Genomic DNA, 27,341 nt, shown 5'->3' with positions numbered 1-27,341 from the left:
AGCAATAGCACACTGTTTCATGCTGTAATTTCGTAAAGCCACCACTCCATGACAAACAGCATTGTCGAGTTGACGGTCCATCTCCAGAGGAAGCGGCAATAACTTTTGGAGACGTGCAGCAGTTGTTTTCCACTAATACAGAACGCAAAAACCCTTGTATACCCGACTGTGAAGCCAATCATCAAATGCACCTGTCCGTACATTTTGCCACGCCACCTGTGATATAATCCTGTTGTTGACTTCTTGCTGCGACAGACAATCAGTGACATGGTTCTTTTAACAAATAAATCACCAAAGTGTAAAAGAAATTCACCAGATTGATATACTGAGTTAAGAAAGTAAACCCAAGTCAAGAAAAAAAAAAATTCCATATGAAATGCCGTCTGTATATGTATGTATATATATATATATATATATATATATATATATATATATATATATATATATATATATATATATATATATATATATACATATATATATATATATATATATATATATATATATATATATATATATATATATATATATATATATATGTATGTATGTATATATGTATATTGTGTATATATATATATATATATATATATATATATATATACATATATATATATATATATATATATATATATATATATTGTTACAGATCGCGGATTAAGATGTTATTTACCGAGCGGTGGTATTGCCGCGACCGTTACAGGATCCCTGACTCACCCGATTCACCCAGAACTTTGGCCGGATCGCACCACAACTAGTCAATAGGGAAAAGACAAAGGCGACACGGATGTGAAGAAGAAGAAGCAGAAGACAAAAAGGTTGGAAATACCACTAAATTTATTCCTACTATTTACATGCTCAAAGTAACCAAGGAGAAGGAAAGATAATAAAATAATATACAGAAGGATTAGAGACACAGTGCAATTATTAACTTATACAGCTTAATTAACCCAGGACAGAACAAACAGAACAAACTCACGTATACAAGAAGGATGGAATGGAATGAATGTTGGAAGGAGGAATGGGAAGGTTCAGCTGGGGCAGATGGTTCGGGCGTGATCCCGCACGGGACGTCGGCTGGACCTCGACGGCCACTGATGCCAGCGCTATCTGGTCCCCGCGGGGTAATGGGTTGAAGCTGCTTGGTGGAGTCAACGCTGCTTGTCTGGCTCAGCTCAGGGCACGTCTGCCGTCTCTGGCGCAACTGCTGGTAATGGCCCTTGGCACCTTCTCTCTCTTGGCCCTGGTGTCTCCTCACCATTGATAACTCAACGCAACCACTGACCACTCGACGCCACCACTTCTCACCACCGACTTCTTACCACCGCAACCAACGCAACCACTGACCCTCCTCTGACGACCAACTCCTCTGGCAACCGACTCAGACCAACTCAAAGTGCATCTCTCCTTGGAACACCCCCCCGCCGTGGGTTATATAGGCCCCGCCCCTCAACCTTGGCGAACCTCCCCCAAACGTTCTCTCCCCGCCCTCTCAAGCCAAACCCCTTGTTCATGGTTGGTCGAGTGAGGCCGGCTCACTCCTCCCCTCTCTGACGAGGCGGGGACCCGCCTTCCTTCCCCCAACCCTGCCTCGTGATCAATGGCGGATGAAGGGAAAACCGCCCAACATGCAGTTGGCAATGCGAATTGCAATTGGCAGAAAGGGGGGGAATGGAAGTGTTGGGAGTGGGAATGAAGGGAATCTATCTCTTTCACTGGTGCAATGGAGTATTTCAATTAATGGGAGACACAGCCTTACTCTAATACACATAATAAGGATATAACTGTCAAAAAAAGATATATCGTGTCCTGCATGTATGTTTTATGGACTAACTACGGGAACGCCCTTTGACCTTTATACAACCACAAACGGAGGGAGGAGGGGTGATATTTTACAACAACCTTTTACAACAACATTTTACCACAACAATAAATAAAAAATACATTCTCATATCCACAACAATATATATATATATATATATATATATATATATATATATATATATATATATATATACAGTATATATACATATTGTTACGCAACTGTGATTAACACCACAGTTACGGATGGCCGATTTGCGAGACTTTAACTCCCAAGGCGAAAACTCAATGGCGGATTCAAACTCAACACAGACGCGCGGAATGGCGGGACACAGCGAAGGCTCCGCAACCTTATCTATTAAAATCAAACACCCAGGAAAACTGCGTTCAGATATATATACAGAAAATAATATAAGGATTTATTATCGAATAGTAATACAGTGAAAAAGCCGCGCCGGTAAATCTAATAACTCTAAATCGGGACGTCCCCACACGACTGACAGCAAACACGATACGAGGGAGATTATGAATACAAAAATAACACGTCACGTCGTTCAAATGTACGCGGATGCGGCTTATCTGTCTTTCGTCGTCTTGGTGGCGGCCGTCCAACACCGCTCCTTTTGGCCCGATCGCACACCACCAGGTCCTTCGCTCCAAGCTCCACGAGGCCCCGCTCCAAGCACCACGCGTCCGACGCGTGGCCAGCAGCTCCACACGAGGACGATCTCCACAAGGCCCGTGCACCAATGGTTCAACGGAGGGCTCGACTTGCAACGAACTGCTGCGAACTGCCGCGTGCTCTGTGTGCTTGGTGTGCGAACGAACTCTCCACCAACTGCCTTCGGGGAGCTTTTCCACCAACTGCCTTCGGGGAGCTTTTCCACCAACTGCCTTCGGGGAGCTTTTCCACCAACTGTGTCTCTGCGTCGACTGTGTGCTCCAACGAACTCCTACGAACTCCGTGTCTGCCTGCGTCTGCCCCGAACTCAACTCAACTCTGGACTGCCACGAACTCAACTCTGGACTGCCACGAACTCAACTCTGGACTGCCACGAACTCAACTCTGGACTGCCACGAACTCAACTCCTGAAATGGCGTCCGACCGTCGCATATATTGGTGGCCGATGACGTCACATTGGCGCACTCCTCAGCCAATCACAGCCTCCCAACTCGCCCAGGTCACGCCCTCTGCGGCATGCGACTCCTGACATCTCCCGTCCGCGACCCCCCCGCGGTCGTTTTGTAACACGTAACACGCGAGGTTGGTGGGCCTTTGAGGTGCGAACGGCGGCGGCCAACCGTGGCGGTGTTTTTGGCCTGGTTTCCTGTCTATGTATTACGAAGTCAATGTCAGGGAAAGGGAATTATTTAATGTTGCGCTAAGGACCTAACTAATGTTTATGTGGTTTGCAGTGCCATAATGGACAAAGGTTTGACTACCAGGTGAGACTCACAGGGGCGTTACCTTTAATCCCTCACTATTTAACACTCGGACCTCCAGGTAGATCCACAATCATACATCTTACCCCGACAAACGCCTAAACATCAAGAACTTATTACATGTAGAGTCCCTGTCACGACAGCCGAATACCTACCTATTCAGATCTACCTAGCTCTAGATATTGCTCTACCAAATTCATAACAATATATATGGGCCAGTCAGTAAGTAACCTTAAAATGGCGATATAAATTCGAGAATGTAATGTGTGTAGTTGCAGACGACATATGTTATAGCTATGGGTAAGAGTCATGTTTTGCTTGTTTTAGATTTGGCAACATTGAGCGTACGTCGGTAGAGCAGTTCCAAGATGGCGGCTCCCTTAGAAACATGCACCAGGAAGGAGCAACGTTCTGTCATCCGTTTCTTGGGAAGTGAGTGTGTGAATCCCAGTGAAATCCATCGCAGAATGAAGATGCAATATGTTGACGCATGTTTATCTCTGCAGCAGGTGTACGACTGGGACAGGAAGTTTAAAAGTGGAGTGTCCAGTGTGGCAGACGCTGGTCGCTCGGGCTGGCCTCACACAGCCGACACACCAGAAATGATTGCAGGAGTTAAGCGTGTACTAAGGGAAATCCGTCGCATTACGCTGGATGAAGTGGTCTCCAAATTTAACATTAGCCATGGTTCAGCACACCATATCATTCACAACGTGCTGGGGTTCCGCAAAGTGTCTGCAAGGTGGGTGCCAAGACAACTCACACCCAAACTGAAAGAATGGCGAGTGGAAGTGAAGAACTTCTGCGACGCTACGAAACAGGTGACGCTTTCTTACAGCGCGTAGTGACTGGGGATGAAAGCTGGGTCCACTACTTTCAGCCAGAAACGAAGAGGGCAAGCAAAGAGTGGCGCCATTCAACTTCACCGTAGCCCAAAAAATTCCGCACACAGACGTCCGCTGGAAAAGTGATGCTGACGCTCTTCTGGGATAGCCGAGGCCCACTTGTAGGGCATTACATGTCCAGAGGGACCACAGTCACCACACCAGTGCATCATACTGTGAGCCCCTTAAAAATGATCTGAAACCAGCAATCAGATGAAAACGTCGTGGACTACTCACTCCAGGTGTTTTGCTGCTGCATGACAATGCTCGGCCCCATACTGCCAGCGCTACAGCTGCAACAATTGAGGACCTGCATTTTGAGTGTTTTCCTCATCCACCCTACTCGCTAGACCTCACCCCTTCGGATTACCACATCTTTGGGCAACTTGAAGAGCCGCTTGGTGAAACCACTTTCCGATCCAACGAAGAGGTCTAAGAGGCGGTGCACGGATGACGACACAAGCATCCAAAATATATTTCTTCTCGAGGAATCCAGGCATTAAAAAATAAAGTAAAGTAAAAGTGAATAAATGTAAATAATGCAAGTGTAAATGAAGTAAGGGGCGCCAATTTGATTCACACACCTGCATGAAGAAGTAAATGTATTTTATTTGCCAGATGTAGGGTGCCCCTTTATATGAACTTTTCTAGAGCATTACTTGGTTCCTCCTAAGAACACAAGGGTAGTACAGCATGCACACGAGATTTTTTGAAAGTCACTTCTTTTATTTTGTTTGACATTTTCTATAAGCTATGAAATGTCCCTTCTTTTCTATACTTTGCCACATGGCACATACCCTTATATAAAGGTGCTTTGTCTATGCCCCTGGCATTTTACACAAGAATGTCCCCTCTTTTCAATAGTTTGCCACATGGCACATACCATATAAAGGGACCTTTTCTATGCCCCTGGCATATAATCCAAGAATGTCCCTTCTTTTCTATAGTTTGCCACATGGCACATACCATATAAAGGGACCTTTTCTATGCCCCTGGCATATAATCCAAGAATGTCCCTTCTTTTCTATAGTTTGCCACATGGCACATACCATATAAAGGGACCTTTTCTATGCCCTGGCATTTAATCCAAGAATGTCCCTTCTTTTCTATAGTTTGCCACATGGCACATACCATATAAAGGTATCAGAATTTCTTACAAAACAATTAAATATGAAAAACAGAAATATCAAACTCAGATAAGTATTTACCCTCCGAGTCAATACTTCGTAGAATCATCTTTGGCAGCGATTACAGCTTCACATCTTCTTGGGTATGTCTGTAACAGCTTTGCACATCTGGATTTGGAGAGTTTCTCCCATTCTTCCTTACAGATTTGCTCAAGCTCTGTCAAGTTGGATGGGGACTGTCGGTGAACAGCATTGCTCAAGTCTTTCCACAGAATCTCGATGGGATTCAAGCCTGGGCTTTGGCTGGGCCACTCAAGGACTTTCACGTTCTTTTTTGAAGCCATTACAATGTTGCTTTTTCTGTATGCTTGGGGTCATTGTCATTGTCCATTGAATGTAAATCTTTGCCACAGTTTAAGGTATTTTGCACTCTGAAGCAAGTTCTCAAGGATTTGCCTGTATTGGGCTCCGTTCATTGTTCCTTCTGTCCTTACAAGTCCCTGCTTCTGAAAAGCGTCGCCATGATGCTGCCACCACAATAATTCACTCTGGTGATGGGGTTAGATGGGCGATGAGCTCTGCTGGGTTTCTACCACATGCATCACTTTGCATTCACGCCAGAGTTCACTTTTGGTCTCATCAGAAAACAGAATCCTTTGCCTCATGCTCTGAGTTTTTCACGTGCCTTTTTGCAAACTCCAGGTGTGCTGTCTTGTGCCTTTTTCTCAGGAGTGGCGTCTGTCTGGCCACTCTCCCATAAAGCCTAGATTTGTGAAGTGCTGCAGAGACTGTTGTCCTCCTGGCAGGTTCTCCCATCTCAGCCAAGGAACTCTGTAGTTCTGTCAGTGGTCAATGGGTTCTTGGTCACCTCCATGACCAAGGTCCTTCTTCCCGGGTTGCTCAGTTTGGTCGCACGTCCCACTCCAGGAAGTCTGGGTAGTTCCATGTTCTTTCTATTTTCTAATGATGGAGTTCACTGTGCTCTTGGGAACTTTCAAAACTCTAGAAATTGTTTTATACCCCTCCCCAGATCTATGCCTCCTCACAATTTTATCTCGGAGTTCCACGAACAGTTCCTTGGACTTCATGGTAGAGTTTCTGCTCTGACATGTATTGTCAACTGTGGTACCTTATATAGAAAGGTGTGTTTCTTTCTAAAGCATGTCCAATCAACTAAATTGGCCACAGGTGGACTCCATTCAAGTTGTAGAGACGTCTCAAGGATAATCAAAGGAGATTGAATGCACCGGAGCTCAATTTGGAGTGTCATCGCAAAGGGGTTGTATAACTTGTTGACGCAAGACATTTCAGCCTATCTCATCTCAACTGCAGGTGATTTATTTTCCCCAAAAAAATTCCACTTTGATATTATTGGGTATTATGTGTTGATCAGTGACAAAAGAAATTCAAGCACAACAAAATGTAAAAAAGTCAAGGGGTGTGAATACTTTCTGAAGGCAGTGTAAGTCTCGAATCTTTGAGGGCAAGTCTTGAGTCAAATCTGAAGTCACTGTGGTATTTCTTCAACATGTGTCAAGTCACACATTTACTTATAAACCTTGGAGTACAAGCTATCAAGGAATTAAGACACAGCATACAAGGCTTCATTTATCGCAATGTATGTTCTGAAAAGTTGTTGGAATCAAGTTTATTGGTCAACTTCATGCAGTGGACATTTTTCACTTTGTTTATGCTAAATTTACTCATCATATCTAGTGTACCTCCTTGAACATAACATGTAAGGGAGACTCATCAGTAACCTCATATTATTTTTAAATGGTTCGCACGTACGACCAAAGCATTCAATGTGGAACGGGAAAGGAGATTTTAAGAATTTACTTGTATATTTATCATGTACGTTCAAATTAAACATATAATCAGGAAGGAAGGTGGGGAAATCAGGAAGGGGGCAGGACACTGGGGAAAATGAAACATATAACTTATTAACTTCAACTGTTGTTTTTTAACATAAACCGTATGTTTTATGTTTTCCTTTTAAAAAGACAAGTCGTGATATAATTTACAGTTATTGAAGAAGTTGAAATAATCGAAGTCACCTGACCGGAGCTCAATCCCAAAATCCCAAATTTTATTCATCCCAAAATATTTTATCGGGTCGGGACGTACACGGGGTCCATTTTCACCCCCGGCACAAATGTTCATGGATTGCCTTTAAATAAAGTTGTTTCACACATGGCCATGTTGGTAAGATTGATGCTTGCCGCTTGGATGTGCGTGCTGTCTGGAGAATTGACACACTGGACACTCCCTTTAACCTTAGTGGCGAACGGTATGGAACCAGGTGGTCGTGAACGACCTGCCATTAAAACCAGAGCGATCAAGGGGAAAAAAATAACAGTTTTGATTATAAAAAGAATAGCGACACAATAAAGCAAATACAATTCAAATGAAGGGAAGGACTGAGACAAACCCGCCAGTACTGCTCAGCTAAACAATTAAGGACTCAACGCCTATCTTAATACTAAAACTTACACACGCAGAAGCATACAGGAAGAAACCAGGTACGAGAGAGAGGGGGGCGGGGAAGAAAAAAAGATGAAAGAGAGGAGGGTAGTCTTCTCTATTTTGAGGAGCCGTAATATTTCAGCATGAGACGAGTTGGTTGGGACTGCAGGTGAGCTTGTTAGGTGTCTCTCACAGTACAGATACTCCAACTGATAGCTGACTGTAATGGCAACCGGTACAGGCCTGAACTCAGACTCTAATGCCTCCAAACACACGCCAACTCTAAAGTGGCGCAGCATGGCTGTGCTTTGATTTGTATTGGTGTTGCACGTGATGTCACCACGATCGCTGTATTGGTCGAGTTCTCACCACATGACCTCTCAGTACCCGGAGCATCAGTCACGAGAAGTCCCGCCCACTTTGGCACCATTGCCTCAACACACATGGCCAGTGAATTAAATGAAAGGGGAATAGAGGAATGAAAGGGGAATAGAGGAATGAAAGCACATAAATAAAGGAAAAATACAGCAGGTTTGTGGGAAGACAAGGGCCTGCCAGCACAATCGATCAATTTGGGAAATTACGGGACATACTATTCCAACATTAACTAGCACGGAACTCGGTAGAGCGCATACCTCCGCCAGTCTGAACAGTTTGTTTTGTATCCCAATGATAAGCCGGATCTGGATTCGGACTTGAACCAAAATCTAATCAGCTTGTTCTTGTCACCTAACCAACTCATTCACCTAGTTTAGTCATAAGTAATCCATAACTTTTTAAAACATCATGTTATATATCGCTTTTCGCTCGTTCCCTCAATGGTGAAGAATCACTTAAAAATTAAATAATTCTCGTATCCGAATCCATATTCAGATCTTCACCAAAATCTAATCGATTCGTCCTCGTCACACACACAACCACGCCACCAGGTTTCATCCAAATCCGTCAAAACTTTTTGAGATATCCTGCTATATGTCAGTTTTGGTCCTATCTCCCAATGGTGAAGAAACACTTAAAAAATTCTACGAGCCGGATCCGGATCCGGATATTCACCATAATTTAATTATTTCGTCCTTCTCACATACGCTACATCTCTGCCGAATTTCGTCTCAATCCGTGCACAACTTTTTGAGATATCTTGTTCACAGACAAACAAACAAAGACAGACAGGGGTGAAAACATAACCTCCATCCACCTTTGGTGGCGGAGGTAATTATCGAGATAACTAATTACTTAATCCCCTTATCCATTAAGCCATAATTTTTGCAACCATTTTATTTTCTGGCAGGTCTGGTGTGGTTTGTTTTGGTCCATCATTGTGCGGTGTTTGCACAGAGGCCCAGTGATGGGGCCCGGGCAGGCGAGGTGCTGCAGCTACAGGATTCCTTTAGCAATGGAACACAGTGCCCTCACCCTGCTGGCATCCACCACCTTAATGCTGAACTCCGACGAGCAGCACGGCGTTCCCATTCTCACCGCACCATTTCTGGGACCGACAGGAAAGAGAAATTTGTAATTGTATTTCAGATTCTCAGCTTAATTAACAAACTGCCAAAGTCCTCTGCAGTTCCATCGTGTAACGTCCCGATTAAAATTCGCTTTATATTTTTACCAACCTGATTCGCATGTCGGAGTCACGTGACGTGCTGGCTGAGCAGTGGAACTCGCATGCTCCGGAGCCTTCGAGGATGCGCTGCAAGTTTCTTTCGGTAATCCCACCACCTGAGGGCAGAAAGTACGAAATGTCAAACAGCAGAGCTGGAGGAGGGAATGGCCTTGTAGAGCCAACCGGACAGACACTTAATGCAGGTAGAACAACAGCTGTCATTTGCTCATCATGTTTGAACTTAACTGTTTCTGCAAAGATCTTTCTACCCCCGCTAATTTCACCCCAGATCCACTTTTTTCAAATACCAACTTCTTTCCTGGAAGTCCTTGCAGTGTCCTTGTGTTTTATACTTCTCCCACCTTCCCCTCCCCTTCCCACGCCTCCCCCCCCCCCCAAGCCCTCTCCCTCCCACAGATCTCCCGATGTCCCTGCTCTCAAATGTTGTGTTTGTGCTTCCCCTTCTCTCCCCATCTTGTCTACCGCTACCCTTATTATATGTTTTGTGTGTCTGTTTGATTTTTTTTGTGTGATAAATTTTAGCTCTTTCACGAGCCTCGATCCTGTATACAAAAAAATATATATATAAAAAGCAATAAAAGGGCGAACTTACCTGGTACAACGGTAATTCTGCCATTTGCCTTGGGGAGAAGGGAGAATAAATATGATTAGAGAGTCACACCACGAATTCACACTCACTTTATTATAAGTAAGAACAAACGACACCAGGCCAATAATTTAAATTCCCCAAAGACAACGAAGTGCGATGCTAACCTTCCATTTAATGTCCCAGAAGCTTTGGATGACCTAAATGTAATGTAATAATTGTGGGGCAACATGTGGTCGCATAACGAAGTCAGACTTGCTGGCACCCGTATGAATAATTAGAGTTAAAATCTCTCATTTTGCGTGAGATTCCATATTTTTGTGTAGCATTTCCTTGTCACACGGAGATTAAATGAACGAATGCATGGTAGTTATGATTTATTGATGCAATGTAACCACAGACTTAATTAAAGTGGCTCTGTAATGACTCTAAGCCTAACCTCAAAAGCAACCTTCATCTCAGGTGAGAAGTTTAAATCTTGCTCTTTGGCAAATTTTTCTCGTACAGTCTTCATGAAAATTTGGTGTTGGCTTAGCGGTTAGGGTGCCGGCTTGGGATCCTAGGATCCTGGGTTCGAATCCCGGTCGATCGCTGAATTAACGCCAGGGGGGGTTGACTCAGCCTGTCATCCTTCCGAGGTCGGCAAATTGAGTACCAGCTTGCTGGGATGAATGATCCCGGTGTGTACCCCGGTTTAGAATAGGTACCCTGCGCATCCCAACCAAGGGTTGGCGTCAGGAAGGGCATCCGGCCATAAAAACATTGCCTCAAACAGGGAACCATGATTGTCATGGGGCCCGCAAGGCTAACCCAGTAACCCCCGCTCTAGCGGGGAAAATAGCCTTAAAACGATCATTCATTCATATTCATTCAGTCTTGATGAAAATTAATCACTCATTCATCGTGTCCGTTACATACAGTACTTTGTTGGATCGCACGAAGGGTCACCTTCCTTTCGCTTAGTGAAACCATTTTAGAAAATGCTTCCCCACCAGTCCGGAGCTGAGCACGCGGTTCAAACATGCAAACGAGAGTAATTTTAAAGTGGATTGATGTACGATCGTAACTTAGCAAAGTTTATTGGTCAAAATACACAGCTTACAGAGAGGTAGAGATGTCTGCCATTTTCTTGTGCTCGTAATGATTTTGTCAAAAGTTGACAATCGACACCTGTTACAGCTACCTGCTCAATCAATTTGCCGATCATCGGAAGGCCATCCAGGGCAGATAGTTCACCCCCACTGGTCAGGACTCGTGAGAACCCGAGTGAAATTATGTCCTCCAGGGCAGTGACCGGGTCCTGCACCATGTCAAATGCTGCAAGAGCCAAAGCAAATGAAAACCATGTGAGTCAATTTCAAGGCTTTTGCGAGATGAGCAGACGTGACCAGCAAAGAGTTCAATCAACATTGCCTGTTTTTCTTAAGCGGTGAAGACGCTGCAATATATGGCTATGTCCTTCCTTCCATCTGTCCGTCAAAAATAAAGAACCTTTCTAACCCACCGTGTTTAATTGTAGTGGGTTCTAAAGGGTAATTCTAACGGGGGTTATAAAGGGTGATTCTAAAAGGTAATTATAAAGGACTTTAAAGGGTTCTAATGGTTATTCTAAAGGGTAATTCTGAAGGGTAATTCTAAAATATTTTAAAGGGTTCTAAAGGTAATTCTAAAGGGTAATTCTGAAGGATAATAACAAAGGGTAGTTCCAAGCTCTTTCACGAGCCTCGATTCAGTATACAAAAAAAAAAAAAGAAGGTAATTCTGAAGGGTAATTCTAAAGCATAATTCTAAAGGGTAACTCTAAGGGGTTTTAAGGGTATTTCTAAAGTGTTCTAAAGTGTAATTCTAAGGGGTTTTAAATGGTAATTCTCAAGTGTTCTAAAGGGCAATTCTAAAGGGTAATTTGGAAGGGTAATTCTAAAGCATAATTCTAAAGGGTAACTCTAAGGGGTTTTAAAGGATATTTCTAAAGTGTTCTAAAGTGTAATTCTAAGGGGTTTTAAATGGTAATTCTCAAGTGTTCTAAAGGGCAATTCTAAAGGGTAATTCTAAAGGGTAATTTGGAAGGGTAATTCTAAAGCATAATTCTAAAGGGTAACTCTAAGGAGTTTTAAAGGATATTTCTCAAGTGTTCTAAAGTGTAATTCTAAGGGGTTTTAAATGGTAATTCTCAAGTGTTCTAAAGGGCAATTATAAAGGGTAATTTGGAAGGGTAATTCTAAAGCATAATTCTAAAGGGTAACTCTAAGGGGTTTTAAAGGGTATTTCTAAAGTGTTCTAAAGTGTAATTATAAGGGGTTTTAAAGGGCAATTATAAAGGGTAATTTGGAAGGGTAATTCTAAAGCATAATTCTAAAGCATAATTCTAAAGGGTAACTCTAAGGGGTTTTAAGGGTATTTCTAAAGTGTTCTAAAGTGTAATTCTAAGGGGTTTTAAATGGTAATTCTCAAGTGTTCTAAAGGGCAATTCTAAAGTGTAATTTGGAAGGGTAATTCTAAAGCATAATTCTAAAGCATAATTCTAAAGTGTAATTCTAAGGGGTTTTAAATGGTAATTCTCAAGTGTTCTAAAGGGCAATTCTAAAGTGTAATTCTAAGGGGTTTTAAATGGTAATTCTCAAGTGTTCTAAAGGGCAATTCTAAAGGGTAATTTGGAAGGGTAATTCTAAAGCATAATTCCAAAGCATAATTCTAAAGGGTAACTCTAAGGGGTTTTAAGGGTATTTCTAAAGTGTTCTAAAGTGTAATTCTAAGGGGTTTTAAATGGTAATTCTCAAGTGTTCTAAAGGGCAATTCTAAAGGGTAATTTGGAAGGGTAATTCTAAAGCATAATTCCAAAGCATAATTCTAAAGGGTAACTCTAAGGGGTTTTAAAGGATATTTCTCAAGTGTTCTAAAGTGTAATTCTAAGGGGGTTAAATGGTAATTCTCAAGTGTTCTAAAGGGCAATTCTAAAGGGTAATTTGGAAGGGTAATTCTAAAGCATAATTCCAAAGCATAATTCTAAAGGGTAATTTGGAAGGGTAATTCTAAAGCATAATTCTAAAGGGTAACTCTAAGGGGTTTTAAAGGATATTTCTAAAGTGTTCTAAAGTGTAATTCTAAGGGGTTTTAAATGGTAATTCTCAAGTGTTCTAAAGGGCAATTCTAAAGGGTAATTTGGAAGGGTAATTCTAAAGCATAATTCTGAAGCATAATTCTAAAGGGTAACTCTAAGGGGTTTTAAAGGATATTTCTAAAGTGTTCTAAAGTGTAATTCTAAGGGGTTTTAAATGGTAATTCTCAAGTGTTCTAAAGGGCAATTCTAAAGGGTAATTCTAAAGGGTAATTTGGAAGGGTAATTCTAAAGCATAATTCTAAAGGGTAACTCTAAGGAGTTTTAAAGGGTATTTCTCAAGTGTTCTAAAGTGTAATTCTAAGGGGGTTAAATGGTAATTCTCAAGTGTTCTAAAGGGCAATTCTCAAGGGTAATTTGGAAGGGTAATTTTGAAGGGTATTTCTGAAGGGTAATTCTAATGGGTAATTCTGAAGGGTAACTCTAAGGGGTTTTAAAGGGTATTTCTAAAGTGTTCTAAAGTGTAATTCTAAGGGGTTTTAAATGGTAATTCTCAAGTGTTCTAAAGGGCAATTATAAAGGGTAATTTGGAAGTGTAATTCTAAAGCATAATTCTAAAGGGTAACTCTAAGGGGTTTTAAAGGGTATTTCTAAAGTGTTCTAAAGTGTAATTATAAGGGGTTTTAAAGGGCAATTCTAAAGGGTAATTATATATATATATATATAATAACCACCTTTAGAGGCCATTTTTGCCCGCAAGCGGGGGTTGGCCTTTTTCGGGAACCGTGGTTGTTGTTGTTTTTTGGTCCCCTTTTTGAAGCAATGTTTTACGGCCGGATGCCCTTCCTGACGCCAACCCTTTTTGCCGCCTTTAACGACAAACAGGGAATTACCAGTAAACTGGTACTCAAATTAGCCGACCTCGGAAGGATGACAGGCTGAGTCAACCCCCCTGGCGTTAATTCAGCGATCGACCGGGATTCGAACCCAGGATCCTAGGATCATAGGCCGGCACCCTAGCCGCTAGCCCAACACCAGGGTAATTCTAAAGGATAATTTGGAAGGGTAATTTTGAAGGGTAATTCTGAAGGGTAATTCTAAAGGGTAATTCTGAAGGATTTTAAAGGGTTCTAAAGGTAATTCTAAAGGGTAATTCTGAAGGGTAATAAGAAAGGGTAATTCTGAAGGGTAATTCTGAAGGGTAATTCTAAAGGGTAATTCTAAAGGGTAATTCTAAAGGGTAATTCTGAAGGGTAATTCTGAAGGGTAATTCTAAAGGGTAATTCTAAAGGGTAATTCTAAAGGGTAATTTTGAAGGGCAATTCTAAAGGGTAATTCTAAAGGATTTTAAAGGGTTCTAAAGGTAATTCTAAAGGGTAATTCTGAAGGGTAATTCTAAAGCATAATTCTAAAGCATAATTCTAAAGGGTAACTCTAAGGGGTTTTAAAGAGTATTTCTAAAGTGTTCTAAAGTGTAATTCTAAGGGGTTTTAAATGGTAATTCTCAAGTGTTCTAAAGGGTAATTCTAAAGGGTAATTTTGAAGGGCAATTCTAATGGATAATTCTCAAGGATTCTAAAGGGTAATTCTAAAGTGTAATTCTACGGGAATCTAAAGGGTAATTTTGAAGGGCAATTCTAATGGGTAATTCTAAAGGGTTCTAAAGGTTCTAAAGGATCATTGTAAGGGGTTATAAAGGGTTATTCTAATGGGTAATTCCAAAGCATACTTTTAAAGGATAATTCTAAAGGGTTTCTTTCGTTTCTAGGATTTGCCTATTTCATAGTAAAAATGCCAAATTGAACCGCTTCCTTCGGACATGGGTGCGATTTCAAATTAATGAGTGCAATATATCTATCTTCAATACTAGAGCTAGAGATCGAGTACATCAGGAAAATGCTAATCCTCCATTCTAAACTGAATGATCATGACAGGCCATTATAAAAACCAAGACAAGAGTGGAGAGCAAATTAAAATGTCTGGGGGAAGCTGTGAACAAAAAGCAGGAATCCAGCAACGAGCAGGTACTACCCGAGGTGGTTCACACCTATCTCTTATAAAGCACAAACTTTAGAAACTCACCACGGTGGAAGGTGACCGGAAAGGTACCACAGAGAGCTGCACAACAAAAGTACACACAGCAAAGCTTAGCTCAAATGGAACCAACAACACAGTCATTAAATGGTCCATTCTTGCAGGGTCCGATATTGTGACTTCATCTACAGATTGTGACCTGGAGGACAACATCCCCCTCCTCCCCTCTACAAAAACATTGTTGTGCATTCCTTGTAACTACTATTCCCCAAGTACCAAGATGGTCCCATTGTTGTGCTTTTATGGATGCAATGGATTATATCAATGGAAAGCTGATAAGAGCATGTGACCTTTCATAGGAAGCAAGGTGTGTCTCTGATGTTTCGAGCAATCAACTTTCGTCTCAGCAGAAATTAACATGCTCTCATAAGCTTTCAGTTTATAAAATCCATTGACATGACTATTTCGGATTAATAAATACCGAAGCAACGACTCACATAGTAATTCACGGCAAAGGTTCACGTCAATCTGTGCGGCCTTCGTCAGTACTCCAAACACAATGCCGTCAGCTCCACATGCACGTAAACCCTTCAGGTCTGCTCGCATGACCGCGATCTCATGCTCGCTGTAGAGGAAGTCACCGCCTCTTGGGCGCACCATCACAAACACCGGGAGGTGAGTATGCTGCTTTACCACCTGCAGTAAACCTGGAGCAAAACAAGCAGCGCAACACAGTGTCAGAGTTAACAATGATCAAAACGCATTGGGGTTCAATGGTGACAAGTGTTTTAAAGGTGAAATTATTCTTTACCATAACTTGGGGTTGTTCCGCCCTCTAAAAGGTTGCAGCATAGTTCGATTCTGCTTGCACCTGCAAATAAACGGTGTGACCGTTGAACACAGTTAAACATATAAACAGTTATGTGCATCATAGAGTGTGACCTGAAATAGATGAAAACTTTTAAATCCAGGTCACCTCCTCTTTCTGCATTGATGGCAGACTCAACCGAATCGACACAAACCTCCATTCGCACCTCGTGGTGCTGTTTCCTGGTGAAGGGTGAAGAAAATTGTGACAATCTCGGCAAGTTTCAAATCACAAAAATCAATCAAAATCAATTTTCAATCATCCAAAATAATTTCCAGATTTCATCTAAACACCAGGATGACACTTTATAGCTGGGTTGGGATTTGAACCCAGGTTAGACAGCTCGGATGCAATTGTGCATACCTCTAGGGAGTTGAGGCTATCCTGCCAACCAGTTTCCAGACATCATGCAGTATGCAAAATGAAGCACATCTCATTTACAGATCAACGTTAACTTCTATTTAACACAAAATCCCAACAAAATTGGTTTGTAATGTGACCAATCTTGTCTGGGCCCGAATCCCGAACCAGGTATAAATTTTTATCCTGGTGTTTTGCAGCCGCGGCAGGACATGAATGTGTGTGCTGTCACCCAGATGGATGTTAAACTGGGTATCCCATCTGTTAGCATTATTTGGTGGATGGTGAAGATCCCACGGTTTCCTTCACAAAAAGGATCGCCAGCACCCTGGCCAAATTCCTGCTCTAACCTGCAGGGGGACTGGACCAGTGGGACAAACTTGCTCCCAGCAATGATGCAATCAGCACCACAGGCCACATGTGAAATTCATCAAGCTCACTGTTAACATGATCACAAATGTACCGTTTGGTTTCTGACATTTTCCCAATGAGCAAATACATTGAAAAGGAAAACAGCATTCAGTGGAGCACACACCTCTGCCATGCTAAACAGTTTACGTTTTGTATCCCACTGATAGGTCGGATATGGATCCGGATCTACACCAAATTCTAATCAATTCGTCCCAGTCACAGACCCAACCAGTCCACCAAGTTTCATCCCAATCCATCCATAACTCTTTGAGATATCCTGCTCACACACAGATGGGGAGGGGGGGGGGGGGGGGTTCATAATCTCTGCCACCGAATGACTTGATGAGCCTAATTAGTCCACTGCAGGACAAGGACCACCGAGGGCCTCCCTCCTCATGGTCCATTATTTTCCATTCACTGCAATTCAAGGCCATTGTATTCCAGTGAATTACATTTTTTGACTCCATATAATATTCGGTCTTGCACTGCTTCTTGGACAACCTTCTCGTGGTTGCCACTTTGTAACCCTTGTCATCCATCAGATTTCTTATTGATATGTACACCTACCTATCCAGTGCAATTCCAGTTTTTTAAACGTTACCAATACAGTACCTGTACTGTATGTTGATTATTTTCGTTTTCTGGCTGATCCATTAGCTTCCTTTCCTGGCTTGTTTTGCTTTGCTGAGACAGCATTTCTCCATGGCTATTTGCGTGGTCATCGATTTTAGCCCCGTCTTCTTTTTGGAGACCATGCTTCAATGTCGTACGTCATTGCTGGAATATTACATGTTGATTGAAAACTTTCCTTTTCACACACAACTACCACATTACCTGGAGGGTGATGGCGCCACCCCTTCCCTCCTGTTACGTGCTCCTCCCCAACCCCCGGTCACGGTGTACCTCCGAGCCCCGAGAGGAGTCACGGCAGAAAAATGTGTTATTCTGTGTCAAAGATCAATGGTGAAGCCACACCAATTGTTACCAACAAACAAATATTGTATTAAGATCACACAAGAATAACAGTACAACAACAATAGTAATCAATTGTACAACCAATATATATTTCCTATGATGGTACCATCAGGCTCGTACAATATAACTCACTGTGCTCCAAGTGAGCGAAAAGCAGAACATTCCCCAATGTCTCTATTCTGGCATCAAGCCCAAGTCGATCAGCTCCAGCAATCGTCAGAACGATGTCCAATCGAGGCCAGAATCCCGTTCGGATGACAGTCACAGTCACGCGGCCAAAGCTGCGCAAAGGTGCCCTCAAGGCGACAAGGAAATCCAAAGGCGCCCTCCAGGCGACTGGGAAATCACACCCTCGGATATGGACGTTTCCCGGCTCCAAACCGGCGAACCGCAGATTTACCTTCAAAATCCACGTTACACATACACACACCAGATAAACGTCTGGATGCGGTGAAAATGGTTGAAGCGAAGCGAAAAACCTTGCGCGATGCGCAAAGCGCGCGAGTCAAAATGGCTGACGGGCTGTTCTCGAGGCGTAACGGCACGACGATGATTCTCCTCAGAATCAACCGCCAAAACCTGACACGCAGGTTGATCTGTCACAGCGATAACAACTCTGTCGCAAGAATCCCTTTCCCGGGAAACCCGAAGTTCGCTAGTGACCTCCGTTCGTCAACGTTTGCGCCAGACCTCGAAGCAGCTAGGCTTCTTCCCCGACTCACTCGCTCCGCCTTCTTCTCCTCCTCTCTTCGTCGTCGTCCGGTTCCGGTTTCATTTAAAACATTGACTTTTTTACCTTTTGAAAATAGTAACCTCTATCTCCCTTAAACGACAACAATAATAGTACATGGAATCAAAAATGTTTACAGTGGAGGAAAACCACAACAACGGAAGTGACGAATCCGTAACACTCCCCACCTCCCGACTGTGACATGAGACACACACACACACACACACACACACACACACACAAATACACACACACACACCCCTCAGCCTCCCCTCCCAACTCTGTCCCATCTTTGCTCTACCCCCAACCCCAAGTACTCACTTCTATTCCACTCCCTAAGCCTAAGGCATTGATACCCTCCCGACACTCAAGCCTTCAACCCATTTCCCCCCACCCCAATCACACCCTCGTCCACCGAAAGTCCTCAACCCCTCCTCCCCCCCCCCCCCCCATTTCAAAAGCTGTCGCAGCTTTACTCTCACCCTCCTCCCGCTCTTAAAAGCAAACGGGCATTCCCACGTCGAAGCGGAATATGTAACGCTTTATGATCCCCAATCATGCTATCACCAACTTCACAGAAATGCATCACAATTTTAAGAGAAAGTAATCAGAAATAATAGCAAACCTGCATAACCTTTGTAGTAAAAGCAATGCTTGAGATAAAGGGTTATAAAAGGTAATTCTAAAGGGTTATAAAGGGTAAATTTTATAGGTTTGTCCCATCTTTACTCTCACCCTCCTCCAGCTCATAAAATAAATTCTGGATCATTGATAATTCCAAATCTGTAATCGGCAGTATCCACAACATTAATACCTAGGGAAAGGCAAAATATATTTATCAAGTTTTGATTTTTGCACATTGTACACAAACATTCCACATGACAAGCTCGTAACCGCATTGGGCAGAGAGGTAGATAAAGCATTTGCAAGAGGTAATAAAGTATACATTAATGTATATAAAAAAGAGCACACTGGTCTGTAAAGAATGAATGAATGAATATTCATGCAGTTTTTCAAGAAAGAAACTCAAAGTATTTGATTTCTCCGAAACAACAGTATCTTTACATTTGGCAACAAGATACTCCAGCAGAGAGTGGGGATACCCATGGGTTCAGATCCGCCCCCTTTCTTTGCAAATTTGTTCCTGCACATGTACGAGCCTGATTGGGTCCAGAACATGTGCAGGAATAAACTAACAATTGTGTGAATGTCGGAAACATCTTTAGATTCATTGATGATTTAGTAGCAATTAATGATGGGTTTGTATTTGATCAGCTTCGTGATGTTTTGCCATAAGCCATCCACAACTATTTGAAATATTGTGCTATATATCGTTTTTGGCCCTATCTCTCAATGGTGAAGAATCACTTTTAAAGTCCAGATTTTCACCAAAATCGAATCAATTTGTCCTTGTTACACACCCAACCTCTCCACCAAATTTCGTCCCAATCCATCCAGAACTTTTTGAGATATCTTGTTCACAAACAGACAATAAAAACAAACTGACAGGGGTGAAAACATAACCTATGTCCACCTTTGGTGGCAGGAGGTAATACGCTTGCCATCTCACCCTCATCATCCACCAATTCTCCTGTGCTATTACAAAATGGTCCCACACTTGTTTTCACCTTTTCTTTACCCCTTATCTAATCTAATATATATAACAGAGTGGTGTCTGTATGGATGTTTGTCTGGTAACTATTCTGAATCCCTTGAGCTGATTGACACCAACATTTAAGGGAATACTCACGGGGGTCCCTACTTAGGTTTTCCGTGCAATATTTTTCAGAGCTTAAAAAAAAAAAAAGGTATACTCAGGTGGTCCCCAATGCTCTTCTCCCTCCACCATGTTGTGATCACTTGTCCCCAATGCTCTCCTCCCTGCACCTCCTCCACTATGTTGTGCTCACCTTCCCCAATGCTCTCCTCCCTCCACCTCCTCCGCTATGTTGTCCTCACTTTCCCCAATGCTCTCCTCCCTCTACCTCCTCCACTATGTTGTGCTCACCTTCCCCAATGCTCTCCTCCCTCGACCTCGTCCACTATGTTGTGCTCACTTTCCCCAATGCTCTCCTCCCTCTACCAGTCTACCTCCTCCACTATGTTGTGCTCACCTCCCCCAATGCTCTCTTCCCTCGACCTCCTCCACTATGTTGCGCTCACTTTCCCCAATGCTGTCCTCCCTCGACCTCCTCCACTATGTTGTGCTCACCTTCCCCAATGCTCTCCTCCCCCCACCTCGTCCACTATGTTGCGCTCACTTTCCCCAATGCTCTCCTCCCTCTACCTCCTCCACTATGTTGTGCTCACCTTCCCCAATGCTCTCTTCCCTCGACCTCCTCCACTATGTTGCGCTCACTTTCCCCAATGCTCTCCTCCATTCACCTCCTCCACTATGTTGTGCTCACTTTCCCCAATGCTCTCCTCCCTCCACCTCGTCCACTATGTTTTTTTTTTTTGTTTTTTTTTTTTTTTTTTTGTATACAAGATCGAGGCTCGTGAAAGAGCGAACATTAATCACACAGAAAGACAAACCGACACATAAAACATATAACATAGGGAGCGGTAGACAAGATGGGAGAGAGGGGGAAGGACACAAACACAACATTTGAGAGCAGGGACCGAGAGACATGGAGACATCGAGAGATCTGAGAGAGGGCGAGGGCTTTGGGGGGGGGGGGGCGTGGGAAGGGGGCGGTGGGAGAGGTATAAAACATATGGACACTGCCAGGACTTCCAGGAAAGAAGTTGGAATTTCAAACAAGGTGGATCTGGGGTGAATTAGCGGGGGTAGAAAAGATCAAGGTTTTGGATGGGAGAAGATAAGAGATGGTGGTGAACAGCTGTTTTAAAGACCTGGAGGGAGGAGTGGGATTGAAGGGAGTGAGGGAGTTTGTTCCAGAGGCGGGAGAAAAGAGGAATGAAAGAGTGAAGGTGAGCAGAGAGCCGAGATTTCGGCAGTTTAACCATCAGAGGGTTGCTGGCAGATCTTGTGCGACCTGTAGGAATATTTGGGGGACAGAGCACAGAGAGAGCTGGGGGTGCAAGGCCGGAGAGGAGTCGGTAGAAGACAGAAAGACCACCTACCTGCCTGCGGTGAGTGAGTGAAAGGCCCTCAGAGATAGCTTCATCGCGGGAGATTCCAATAATTCTGAAAGCTTTGGTTTCAACAGCGTGAAGCCGAGCTAGGTGTGAGGCAGGAGCACCGGCCCATAGGGGAGAACAGTATTCCATTGAGCTGCGGATGAAAGCCTTGTATGTGGTGAGGAGCTCAGGTGTGCCGAGGAAGGACTTCGCACGACGGAGGATGCCCAGTCGGCGACTGGCTTTGGAGGCCAGCTTGGAAATGTGGTTTTCCCAAGAAAGATCATGGCAGATAGTGAGACCCAAAATCTTGAGCGACAGAACTTCTTGGAGAGGATTGTTGAGAAAGTAGATGGGAGGGTTGTCCAGTCGATCTTTTCGGAGAGACATAGTAAGAGTGTGAGATTTGTCAGGATTGAAAGACATGTTCCACTTGTTTGACCAGTCTGTGATTTTGTCCAGGTCTTCAAAGAGCGAGGAGGCAGCAGACTGCCGATCTGAGGGAAGAGGAATGGAGCGGCAGAGAGTGGAGTCATCAGCAAAGAGATAGAGAGGATTTTCGAGAGAGTCAGAGAGATCATTGATGAAGACCAGAAAAAGCACGGGGCCCAGAACACTGCCTTGGGGAACTCCAGCCTGAACAGAAAGAGGAGATGAGAGAAACCCATTCAGGGCCACACGTTGACGACGACTAGAGAGGAAGTCCGCCAGCCATGTGTGGAGATTTCCATGGATACCAAAGGAGGAGAGTTTGGTGAGCAGAGCGGGGTGCCAGACCGTGTCGAAGGCACGTGATATGTCGAGGGAGACAGCTCTAATTTCCTGTTTGGCATTGAGGACCTCCATCCATTGTTGAGACAGCAGAAGCAGCATGTCCAGAGTAGAGTGACCTGGTCTGAAACCAAATTGATGATCAGAGATCAAGCCATTGGAGAAGAGGAAAGATTTCATATCCGAAGCAATGATGGATTCCATGACTTTGCTGATAATTGGGAGAAGGCTGATTGGTCTGTAGTTGCTAGGATCTGTTTTTGCACCTTTTTTGTGCAAAGCGGTGATGTTGGCTGATTTCCAAGCAGATGGCAGTTGACCTTGAGCAAAAGAGAGGGTGAAGAGAACAGAGAGAGGGTGAGATAGAGCAGCAGAGCAGGATTTTAGGACCCGTGGGCTGATGCCGTCGGGTCCAGTTGCAGAATCAGAGTCGAGGGTTGACAGAAACTTTTCCACCTTGTCAGGAGGAAAGGACACGGAGTCCAGGAGCAGCAGGGTACGACTGGGTATGGTGGGTACAGAGAGGGATGGGTTTGGGACACAAGATTTAGAGGCAAACACAGAGTTGAGGCATTCAGCTTTTTCACGTGCGGAGTCAGCTGTGCAGCCGTTTGAGGTAAGGGAGGGGATGAAGGGGGAACAAACACCAGAAACGGATTTGACCAGACGCCACCAGGATTTGGAAGAGGGAGACAGATAAGAGAGTTCAGTCTTGAGAACGGAGAGATATTGTTTCCTGGCTCTCCTGAGGGTGGACACACACTTGTTTCGGGCTTTGTGAAAGGAAATGAGATTTCCTTCCGTTGGATTTGCTTTCCAGGAGACGAAGGCAAGTTGTTTCTGGGCAACAGCCTCACCACAAGATTCCGTGTACCATGGACGGGAGGAAGGGTATGACAACTGAAGACGAGATGGGATAAATCTGTGCATGAAAGAGAGCAATTTACTTTGGAAGAATTCCCAGGATGAGTTGATGTCAGAGGTGGTAGAGATGGGAGACCAGTCCAGATGATTGATGGCTGCTTGAAGACCGTGCCAGTTGGCCTGAGTGAAATGCCAGACTCGTCGACGCTGAGCAGGCTCCCTGAGGATGGTCAGAGAGATGTCCACTTTAACAAGGACATGATCAGATGATCCGATCGGAGCAGAAGAAGAGCAGCAGACATTTTCAGGGAAGTTAGTCATAACCAAGTCCAGAAGAGAAGATGTTCCGTTGACTGAGATCCGGGTCGGGAAATTGACAGATTGTGTCAGTCCCAGTGAGTCGCAGAAGTCCTTTGCTGAGGAGCCATGGCTGGTGAGAGAGGTACCCACACCCAGCCAACTGGCATGATGACAGTTGAAATCACCACATATGAGGAAGAGAGAGTTGGGATGAGTAGATAGAAGTTGGTCCATATCATCAGACAGCGAGATGTAGATGGAGTCATCACTGTTTGGTGGACGGTACAACACACATATGAACAAGAGGTGGGAGCGAAGGGGAAGCCGTAGCCAGAGGTATTCCTGGGGGTGAGGTGGAGAGAGTGCAGTGCAGGGCGAGTGAGGAAGAGAGTTTTTGATAAAGATAGCAACCCCGCCTCCAGGACGAGGCTCAGGTCTATCATACCGGAGGAGGGAGTAGCCCGGGAGACATACTATGGAATCAGAGACATCATAAAGGAGGAAAGTTTCTGTTAAGCAGATCACGTCTGGTTTGACAGAAGCAACCTGTATGGAGAGATCAGTTAAGTTTGAACGAAGGCCCCGGATGTTTGAGGTCCATACCGTTAATGAAGAGGAAGGGGGAGCATCAGATACAGAACAGGGGGGAGGAGTGGTAGGGTACGATGTGGAAGAGGTGGAAGAGGTAGGGAGAGCTGTTGAAGGTGTGTCAGAGATTTCAGAATAGCTCGGAGAAAGGGAAGGATGGGGCGGACAAAAGGTTTGATGGTGATTGGGTGAGCCACAATGAGGTGTTATTTGAGGAGGGGGAAGAGCGAGGCAGAAGGTTGGGGGAGATGGAGGTGAGAGTTTGAAGGGGGAAGAAGCGGGGAGGACGCTTTGAGGAGGGGGAGTGAGAGGGGGGAAATTGAGAAGCAATGAGGGTGGGGAGATTTGAACTCCAATGAGCAATGAGGGTGGGGAGAATTGTTGCACTCACTTTCCCCAATGCTCTCCTCCCTCCACCTCGTCCACTATGTTGCGCTCACTTTCCCCAATGCTCTCCTCCCTCCACCTCCTCCACTATGTTGCGCTCACTTTCCCCAATGCTCTCCTCCCTCCACCTCGTCCACTATGTTGCGCTCACTTTCCCCAATGCTCTCCTCCCTCTACCTCCTCCACTATGTTGTGCTCACCTTCCCCAATGCTCTCTTCCCTCTACCTCCTCCACTATGTTGCGCTCACTTTCCCCAATGCTCTCCTCCCTCTACCTGCTCCACTATGTTGTGCTCACTTCCCCCAATGCCCTCCTCCATTCACCTCCTGCACTATGTTGTGCTCACCTTCCCCAATGGTCACTTCCCTCTACCTCCTCCACTATGTCTCCACTTGGTCTTTGTCTTTCCCTCGCGGTCCCCATGTACTGTCTTTCCCTCGCGGTCCCCATGTACTGTCTTTGTCTTTCCCTCGCGGTCCCCATGTACTGTCTTTGTCTTTCCCTCGCGGTCCCCATGTGCTGTTTTTGTCTTTCCCTCGCGGTCCCCATGTGCTGTTTTTGTCTTTCCCTCGCGGTCCCCATGTACTGTCTTTGTCTTTCCCTCGCGGTCCCCATGTACTGTCTTTGTCTTTCCCTTGCGGTCCCCATGTACTGTCTTTGTCTTTCCCTCGCGGTCCCCATGTGCTGTTTTTGTCTTTCCCTCGCGGTCCCCATGTACTGATTTTGTCTTTCCCTCGCGGTCCCCATGTACTGTCTTTGTCTTTCCCTCGCGGTCCCCATGTGCTGTTTTTGTCTTTCCCTCGCGGTCCCCATGTACTGTCTTTGTCTTTCCCTCGCGGTCCCCATGTACTGTCTTTGTCTTTCCCTCGCGGTCCCCATGTACTGTCTTTGTCTTTCCCTCGCGGTCCCCATGTGCTGATTTTGTCTTTCCCTCGCGGTCCCCATGTACTGTCTTTGTCTTTCCCTCGCGGTCCCCATGTGCTGTTTTTGTCTTTCCCTCGCGGTCCCCATGTACTGTCTTTGTCTTTCCCTCGCGGTCCCCATGTACTGTCTTTGTCTTTCCCTCGCGGTCCCCATGTACTGTCTTTGTCTTTCCCTCGCGGTCCCCATGTGCTGTTTTTGTCTTTCCCTCGCGGTCCCCATGTGCTGTTTTTGTCTTTCCCTCGCGGTCCCCATGTACTGTATTTGTCTTTCCCTCGCGGTCCCCATGTGCTGTTTTTGTCTTTCCCTCGCGGTCCCCATGTGCTGTTTTTGTCTTTCCCTCGCGGTCCCCATGTACTGTATTTGTCTTTCCCTCGCGGTCCCCATGTGCTGTTTTTGTCTTTCCCTCGCGGTCCCCATGTACTGTATTTGTCTTTCCCTCGCGGTCCCCATGTGCTGTTTTTGTCTTTCCCTCGCGGTCCCCATGTGCTGTTTTTGTCTTTCCCTCGCGGTCCCCATGTACTGTATTTGTCTTTCCCTCGCGGTTGTCAGCTCTTTCACGAGCCTCGATTCAGTATAGAAAAAAAATAAAAAAATAAAAAAATGTTGTGCTCACTTTCCCCAATGCTCTCCACCCTTCACCTCCTCCACTATGTTGTGCTCACTTTCCCCAATGCTCTCCTCCATTCACCTCCTCCACCATGTTGTGATCACTTGTACCCAATGCTCTCCTCCAACCACCTCCTCCACTATGTTGTGCTCACTTCCCCCAATGCTCTCCACCCTTCACCTCCTCCACTATGTTGTGCTCACTTTCCCCAATGCTCTCCTCCATTCACCTCCTCCACCATGTTGTGATCACTTGTACCCAATGCTCTCCTCCAACCACCTCCTCCACTATGTTGTGCTCACTTTCCCCAATGCTCTCTTCCCTCGACTTCCTCCACTATGTTGCGTTGCGCTCACTTTCCCCAATGCTCTCCTCCCTCTACCTCCTCCACTATGTTGTGCTCACCTTCCCCAATGCTCTCTTCCCTCGACCTCCTCCACGATGTTGCGCTCACTTTCCCCAATGTTCTCCTCCCTCTACCTCCTCCACTATGTTGTGCTCACTTTCCCCAATGCTCTCCTCCATTCACCTCCTCCACGATGTTGTGCTCACCTTCCCCAATGCTCTCTTCCCTCGACCTCCTCCACTATGTTGTGCTCACTTTCCCCAATGCTCGCCTCCCTCCACCTCCTCCACTATGTTGTGCTCACTTTCCCCAATGCCCTCCTCCATTCACCTCCTCCACCATGTTGTGATCACTTGTCCCCAATGCTCTCCTCCAACCACCTCCTCCACCATGTTGTGATCACTTGTCCCCAATGCAGTCCTCTCTCTACCTCCTCCACGATGTTGTACTCACTTTCCCCAATGCTCTCTTCCCTCGACCTCCTCCACTATGTTGTGCTCACCTTCCCCAATGCTCTCCTCCAACCACCTCCTCCACTATGTTGTGCTCACTTTCCCCAATGCTCTCCTCCCTCCACCTCCTCCACAAGTTCGTCATCACATTCTTGGAACACCTCGCAACTGTAAACTCCATCAAATGAAAGCGTTTCATAATCGGCAAACTTATGGTTACTTTACATAAACTTTGGTGTTTATACAAGATAATGTACGAGGTAAAACGACGCACATTTCACTACCTCGCATCGAGCCACGACATTCTGCTCCTTACCTCTGCTCACCTTTGACCTTTCACTCATAACAAATGCAAAGACGAGGCCATGACTAATGAGCGGCTAAAGTTCTCTATGGGATTGGGAGGCTGCGAGCAGTGAAAGAGCGTTTCCTGTCAGGATAGTTGCCAAAAAGATCCGCGGATCAATGTTGGACTTCATCATCATGAAAATATTTGAAATGCATTTTAAAATGCGTGAGAAAAAACTCGAAAACGAAATAACACGAAGCCGTTAATGTATGACGTCACTTCCGCCGTTAGAGCTAATGACAAGATATCGCGCGAAATTCACTGCAAAATATCTCCACATTAAA

At 44.7% G+C, this 27,341-nt stretch overlaps 1 protein-coding gene and 1 long non-coding RNA gene across 4 annotated transcripts in view; both read right to left on the bottom strand.

Moving 5' to 3' along the window:
* LOC137422652 (uncharacterized) overlaps positions 1 to 27,341 on the bottom strand; it is a 1,758,619-nt gene that overhangs the window by 1,135,184 nt on the left and 596,094 nt on the right. The window lies entirely within an intron of this gene.
* LOC137421893 (copper homeostasis protein cutC homolog) lies at positions 6,906 to 27,292 on the bottom strand. 3 transcript variants are annotated; one of them, XM_068108403.2, is made up of 9 exons: positions 27,025 to 27,292; positions 16,017 to 16,090; positions 15,852 to 15,911; positions 15,538 to 15,747; positions 15,089 to 15,124; positions 11,135 to 11,268; positions 9,958 to 9,985; positions 9,355 to 9,460; positions 6,906 to 9,224 (listed from the first exon to the last, which is right to left on the bottom strand). In XM_068108403.2, the coding sequence occupies exons 2-9, from the start codon at positions 16,066 to 16,068 to the stop codon at positions 9,113 to 9,115; spliced, it is 738 nt and encodes a 245-aa protein (XP_067964504.1). In that variant the 5' UTR covers positions 16,069 to 16,090; positions 27,025 to 27,292; the 3' UTR covers positions 6,906 to 9,112. The 3 variants fall into 3 exon arrangements, with proteins under 3 accessions (XP_067964504.1, XP_067964505.1, XP_067964503.1); XM_068108404.2 differs by having other exon boundaries at positions 27,035 to 27,268; XM_068108402.2 differs by having other exon boundaries at positions 26,983 to 27,101.

Source organism: Myxine glutinosa, chromosome 2 (genome assembly GCF_964187855.1).
Source record: "Myxine glutinosa chromosome 2, kmMyxGlut1.1, whole genome shotgun sequence".
NCBI lineage: Eukaryota > Metazoa > Chordata > Myxini > Myxiniformes > Myxinidae > Myxine > Myxine glutinosa.
This window is presented reverse-complemented; position numbering and strand designations above follow the sequence as displayed.

Coding starts and splice junctions, on each gene's coding strand:
- LOC137421893 (XM_068108402.2), bottom strand. Junction 15,912..16,016: donor CATCAATGCAGAAAGAGGAG/GTGACCTGGATT, acceptor GTTTATTTGCAG/GTGCAAGCAGAATCGAACTA. Junction 15,748..15,851: donor CGGAACAACCCCAAGTTATG/GTAAAGAATAAT, acceptor GTTTTGCTCCAG/GTTTACTGCAGGTGGTAAAG.